The sequence below is a fragment of the Mytilus edulis genome, chromosome 11 (genome assembly GCF_963676685.1).
Source record: "Mytilus edulis chromosome 11, xbMytEdul2.2, whole genome shotgun sequence".
Lineage (NCBI taxonomy): Eukaryota > Metazoa > Mollusca > Bivalvia > Mytilida > Mytilidae > Mytilus > Mytilus edulis.
The window spans coordinates 10,016,161-10,023,170 of record NC_092354.1 but is presented as its reverse complement, the minus strand read 5'-3'; the positions used below and the strand labels follow the sequence as shown (position 1 = coordinate 10,023,170).

The 7,010-nt window shown below is 37.2% G+C and overlaps 1 protein-coding gene across 1 annotated transcript; it reads left to right on the top strand.

The window, feature by feature from the left end:
* The first annotated feature begins 176 nt into the window (after positions 1-176).
* On the top strand, positions 177-6,127 carry LOC139495109 (ankyrin repeat and SOCS box protein 3-like). The gene is made up of 4 exons (XM_071283265.1): positions 177-485; positions 3,672-3,770; positions 4,868-5,020; positions 5,760-6,127. The coding sequence occupies exons 1-4, from the start codon at positions 188-190 to the stop codon at positions 6,023-6,025; spliced, it is 816 nt and encodes a 271-aa protein (XP_071139366.1). The 5' UTR covers positions 177-187; the 3' UTR covers positions 6,026-6,127.
* The last annotated feature ends 883 nt before the right edge of the window (positions 6,128-7,010 follow it).

The window sequence follows — 7,010 nt, the reverse complement described above, 5'->3', positions numbered from 1 at the left end:
ACTTAAGTTTCCCATACGGACTTCAACAATGAGGAAAACTCCTTCGGCAAAGTAAGCTTTAAAAGGTTCATAGGATGTTTGTCGTTCTTAAAGGCCGTACCGAGACCTATATTTGCTTTTATCTTGGTCAGTTGGTGGGTAGTTGTTTATTTTTACATTTAGTTTAATTTAATAGTAATGCTATGTAATGGATGGCAAAGAAAAATACCAGGCCAAATGTGCTTCAGTAGGAACCAAAGAAACATACCAGGAGTCTGACACATGTACTTTAGTAGCAACAAAAGAAATATATCAGAACACATGTGCTTCAGTAGAAACCAAAGAAACATACAAGAACACATGTGCTTCAGTAGAAACCAAAGAAATATACCGGAACACATATGCTTCAGTAGAAACCAAAGAAATATACCAGGCCACATGTGCTTCAGTCGGAATGACAGCACGGTATGGCGACCTTGGTCTTGTACAACAGCTAGTATGGCATGGTTAGTTTTTTTTCTTTACAGCACCAATGATTATTATTTTAGGGATATTTATTCTGATCCCTTAAATAGCTGATGACTTCTAGTTTTTCTGCTCTCAAGATTGAACTTTGGTTTGTTGACTCCCAAATGTCTTTTCTTGGTGTTTTTTTCTCATCCCTCAATTGTGTCCGTTGTCCATCGTTCGTCGTCGTCCGGGAACATTTACAAACATCTTCCCATAAAAGACTAGTCAAATTTAACCAAACTTGGTCAAAACTATCATTCTAGGTTAGAATATGAATGTGTCTGTTGAACCTGCTTGTCCACAAACATGGCCGACATGGGTAAATAAAGAACACATGGCTAAAATGCATTGCTGTCTTTATCTTTAAAAAAAACCTTAGAAAATATGACGGGACAAATTTTAAAAGATCTTTTTTCTGTCTATCGACATTAAAACTCTCAGACAAGTTTGCCTGTAAACAATTATTTTCCCCATTTATTTCATATTTGCCTATTAGCTTGAGAGCTATAATAAATAGGAAAATCAATACAAGATCTACAAATCAGACTGATATAATCAGTCAACATGACCGAAATTGTTAGTGGACCCCTTATTTGAAGTTATTTAAAGGCGATTTAAAACCCAAGATTTTTATATTTGAGCTTTTGAAATGGAAATTATCAATGTCTGTTGCTAATACTTTTGTACATTTTCAAAATGTAACATTCGGTGAAGTTCAAGGTTAGAAAATTTATATGGCTGATGCCTTTCGGATATTGTGATGTCTAAAGCTGTGGTCACATCTTACCGGATAGCACGAACGCACGTCTCACGAATGAACAAAACGAGTTTTCCGTTGGGAGTCCGTTGATGCACGAACCAAATGAAACGGACCCATAACGAATGAATAACGGACACACACCGGATATGCAACAAACGTGAAGAGGAAACGTACCGGTGTTATATAGCCATTCTTCCCCCATGCCAGTTTTTCCAATCTTTCCCCCGCGGAAATTTGGCAATACGTATACATATAGTCATTTTTCCCAATGCCAACCCCCCCCCCCCCCCCCCCCCACCCCCCCATAGTATAGATTTCACTATATTTATACAAGTCTGAAAATTAAACACAATAGAGTTAGAATTAGATTTTTACGCTGACAAATATGTTTTGTCAATTAACATTAACTTAAGTCTGTATATACATGTTCATCATTCTGTCTATGTGCCAACTGATTGGTCTTTATTTTCACCAGTCTTTTATGATAGTCTGTCTTCATTCTCAACAGTCTGGATATGTTTCCACAAGTTTGTGTTCATCCACTAGTCCGATTACATTTTCATCGGTCTGTCTGTGTGTCTACTAGTCTGTATGCATTTTCAAGTTTGACTTCATATTCACCAGTCCGTCTTTGTGTCTACTATTCTGTCTACATGTCCACCAGTCTGTCCCCGTGTTCGATAGTCTATCTACATGTTTACCTATATAATAAAGAAGGATACGGCTACAAAATAAACACAAAATGGAAATTTTTGTCTTGATCATAAAAAAAACGTAGTTGAAAAAACTGTCAAAATAGGTGCAATTTGGGTACCGTCACGTTATATATAACACATGTTTATTAATACAATGAAGGGTTGGTACCGCTAGAATAATAATAAAAAATGTTGCTATTTTCTTTTTGGATAAAAATTTCGAACTGACGTCGACGTTATATTACAAGGGAGAAACGGTAGCCTCTTGTGCTATTAGAGGGAAAATTGGCCTGATCCTGGTTTCCCCCCATAACGCTGAGTGGGAAAATTTGGAAAGTTGGATCATGCCAATTTTCCCCCCCGGAAAAATTGGCATGGGGGAAGAATGGCTATAGGACACCGGACAGAACGGATGTCGAGCGTACCTGCAACGGACGAGTACCGAAAAAAAACCCGGACACCTAACGGAAGCGAACTGGATAAAAACGATGAACAAGATATAGGTAAAAATTAAAGGCGACACTAATAATACATGTAATCGCATATATATTCAAAAATGTTCCGTGTTACTGGCACAGGCACTTGTTTCTGTCAATATGGGGTTTACTATCCATACCACTACGATACGTCCGGTAGTAGTCTCCGTTGGTGAATTTGTCTACTGGACCTCTAACGGACGAACAAAGGACAAGTAACGGATACAAAACGGAAACGGAACGGACGAGTATTGTAAAAAAAAAACACGGACTCTACCGGATGTACAAACGATACTACATCCGTTGAACGTCCGTTCAAAGTTTTGAACATGCTCAAAATTTTCCATCGGACAGAACGGACGTCGACGTATAAAACGGACGCTGGACAGACATGAAACGGAAATGAACGGACGTCTAACGGAATGAACGGACTGAAAAAAAGTTGTCCGTTCGCGCTATCCGTTAAAATGTGACCAGGGCTTTAGGGTTAGATAAGAGTTAATACAAATCAGCTATCGTTTGATGCATCTTCATTTTAACAAGAGTCGGCAAATCTTGGGTGACTCCGCATTTATCCACCTATCCGTTAGATGGAGGTACGGAATCTGCCGAGTTGTGACGAATGCGGGTGGAGCAGGATCTTCTTACATGATATTGTCTGTTTGTTTTCGATTAACTTATATGTATTTTAAGAGGGATAATAGAACTAAATTTGCCTTTTTTTTTTATTAAAGAACTTTATTCAGTTGGTAGACAATACCTACGGCTAACCCATATTATTATGCGAACACTGTGAATTGGAATCATACAGTTTTTAGAATGTACTTAAGTGAAATTTAAAAAATCTAAAATTTAAAAATGATACTATAAGTTGGTAGAGCTTTAGTTAAGGAACAAAATAAGCTAAACATTTTGATAGATTATGGAGCTCCTTTTTGAGATAATTGATTTTTTTATAAATGGCGGGAAAAGGCTAACTAGGACCATTACCTTATATTTCCATTGGTATTATTTGGGTCTCAAATCGAAAGGAAAGAAATCTAGAATCTGGTTAAGTTTGGGTAAATGACCTTTTAAGAGCTATTGAAGTCTTCAATGAAAAGAAAAATGGGTGTTATGGGGCAAAATATTTTACCCTGAATTTAAGGGAAAACACCAAGGAGTCCGAACATATGACACAAATACCTAAAACTCACTTTAGTACATCCTTAAATGTCTTAAATGTATTTAAAGCATGAAATAATGTTTCAGGTGATCGAGTAGATATACAAGACAACAGGGGATGGACACCAGTACATGATGCCGCTGCTAATGGGAACACTGGTTGTTTAGACTTTTTACTAAGGCAAGGTAGTACAACTTTTAAACAGTAAGGAAACAAATATAACAACTGGATATAGGGACCATATTCCGTTTTAAGGAAGGGGGTGAAATTTTACAAATGGTGATGGAGGACTTATTCAAATAACTTTAATCATACAATTCGCCTGATAATAATTGACTAATTAGGTGATGGTGTAATATTTGGTGACCATTAAAGTTTTGCAGTGAAATAAGTTTTTATGCGAAAACTATACAACCCTGACTTTAATAGAAGGGGCGGATCCAGCCATTTTAAAAGGAGGGTGGTCCCAACCCAGAGTAAAAGGGGGAGGGGGTTCCAACTATATGCTCCCATTCAAATGCATTGATTGATCGTCCCAAAAAAAAGGGGGGTTCCAACCCCCGGAACCCCCCTGGATCCGCCACTGAATAGATTAGTCTTTCACATCTTGATAAAACCGCTGTAGTGGACATGTGTTCTTGTAATTAATTTATCAGTATTCAACTCGTCATCATGTGTCTGCTTATTATAAACAAGGAATTTACCGTATTATGTACTGTAGTAATTTTTAGCTTTTGCCTACTTATTTGAAAATGCAAGATGAATGTTTCAATGGAAAAAAAAGTTTAATATAAATGACAGTGAGATAACAAAGAAGTAGCTTAGGAATAATCTATTTGAGGCACCACCAATCATAAACTAGGTGGAGAAAACACTAACACAAATATAGCAATTACTATCAACACTGATCTGTGTCCACACTAGTTGTGACACGGAATACAAGTTCCTTCATGAGTTCCAAGTGGAAGAATTATTCTATAATAAATGTTGTTTCTGTTTGAACAAATATTACAGTATTTGTTCCTTGCGGAATAAAAGATATACAGTGGCGGATCCGGGGATTGGACCCCCCTTTTTTGAACGATCAATGCAGTTGAATGGGAACATGTAGTTGGAACTCCCCTTTTGTCCTGTGTTAGGACCCCCTTTTAAAATGGCTGAATCCGCTCCTGGTATAGAATATTTATAAGAGGAAACAGCAATAATGACATTGTTTATAACAGTTTCTAGGGGAACTTTTGGTTAAACAAATAGTTTTTTTTTTATAAATGGACTTTTTTAGATGTAAATGTGGAGTGTAAAACATTATTGGGAGGAGAGACGCCATTGTTACTGGCAGCCAGAGGTGGCCATTTTGAATGTTGCAGAACCCTGATTAGATATTCTGCCAATGTTAACACAACAACCAAGGAAAATTTTGCTCCTCTCTGGGAAGGTAACTAAATATAACAAAAAAGATGTGGTATGATTGACAATGAGACAACTATCCACAAGAGACCAAAATGGCACAGAAATTAACAACAATAGGTCACTGCACGGCCTTCAACATTGAACAAAATTCATGCCGCATAGTCAGCTATAAAAGGCCCGAAATGACAAACGTAAAACAATTCAAACGAGAAAACTAACGACCTAAAATAAAGGACTTTATGGGATGGAGAAGATTATAGTGGTTTCTATCATAGATATTAGAAGATGTGGTATGAGTGCCAATGAGACAACTCTCAATACAAGTCAATTTGTAAAAGTTAACCATTATAGGTCAAAGTAAGGTCTTCAACACAGACTCTTGGCTCACACCGAACAGCAAGCTATAAATGGCCCATTAAAACGGGAAAACCAACGGTCTAATCTATATAAAAAAAAACGAGAAACTAAATACACTTATGAACCACACCAACAAACGACAACTACTGAGCATTAGCTTCCTGCCTTTGTAATTGCAGTGGGTTTAAACGTTTTTTTAAATATGTACCAACCTTCACCCTTATCTGAAACAATAGTGTAACATCACAACCTAGAACGACACACTTCAAAATATGATCAAATATTAATTGAAATGGCTTAGCTACAGACAACATTATAATATTGAATGCTGTACGGTTACCCCCCCCCCCCCCCTTTTTCTCTCTCTCTCTTTTTATATAATAAACATGTTTACATTGTAATTTCAGCTGTAAATGTGAACAGCTTAGAATGCGTTAAACTGCTACTTCAGAACGGAGCACATATAAACCATCAGATCTTCCCAGGTTACACTGTTCTCCACACTTCTGCAGTGAACGGTCATGCTGATATCCTTGCCTATTTAGTGGGATATGGTGCTCAACTTGACATTTGTACTGGCCAGGAACTAACACCGATTTTCTTGGCTTCGCTGTTTGGTCACAAAGATTGTCTTAGTGTTCTCCTAGAAATGGTTAAAGATAAAGGTATTTGAATAGCAGAATTGCAGAATTGCAATGAAAAACATTTTCAACTCAAATTTCAGTTATTCTGTATACCCCATCCAGACTCTCCTAATTGAATGTAGGACAGAAAATTACAATTCAGTTTTGAGATTATTTTCCTTGAACAAATAGTTATCAAAGGTAGCAGGATTATAATTAAGTACGCCAGACGCGCGTTTCGTCCAAATAAGACTCATCAGTTACGCCCATATCAAAATATTTATAAAGCCAAACAAGTACAAAGTTGAAGAGCATTGAGGATCCAAAATTCCAAAAAGTTGTGCCAAATACGGCTTAGGTAATCTATGCCTGGGATAAGAAAATCCTTAGTTTTTCGAAATATTCAGTTTTGTAAACAGGAAATTTATAAAAATGACCACATTATTGATCATTATTGGTATTCATGTCAACACCGTAGTCTTGACTACTGGGCTGGTGATGCCCTCGGGGACTAAACGTCCACCAGCAGTGGCATCGACCCAGTGGTATTAATAGTGATCAAAGGTAGCAGGATTATAATTTAGTACGCCAGACGCGCGTTTCGTCTACACGAGACTCATCATTGACGCTCAAATCAAAATATTTATAAAGCCAAACAAGTACAAAGTTAAAGAGCATTGAGGGTCCAAAATTACAAAAAGTTGTGCCAAATACGGCTTAGGTTATCTATGCCTGGGATAAGAAAATCCTTAGTTTTTTTTTAAATCTTCAAGGTTTTGTAAACGGGAAATTTATAAAAATGACCACATTATTGATATTCATGTCAACCCCGAAGTGTTGACTACTGGGCTGGCTATACCTTTGGGGACGGAACGTCCACCAGCAGTGGCTTCGACTCAGTGGTGTTAATAGTTATCAAAGGTAGCAGGATTATAATTTAGTACGCCAGACGCGCGTTTCGTCTACATAAGACTCATCAGTGACGCTCATATCAAAATATTTATAAAGCCAAACAAGTACAAAGTTAAAGAGCAT

Excerpts from the sequence above, each read along its gene's own strand:
- LOC139495109 (XM_071283265.1), top strand. The coding sequence starts at position 188 with ATGGATGGCAAAGAAAAATACCAGGCCAAATGTGCTTCAGTAGGAACC. Across the intron at positions 486-3,671 it reads ACAACAGCTAGTATGGCATG|GTGATCGAGTAGATATACAA; the intron begins GTTAGTTTTTTT and ends ATAATGTTTCAG. Across the intron at positions 5,021-5,759 it reads TTTTGCTCCTCTCTGGGAAG|CTGTAAATGTGAACAGCTTA; the intron begins GTAACTAAATAT and ends TTGTAATTTCAG.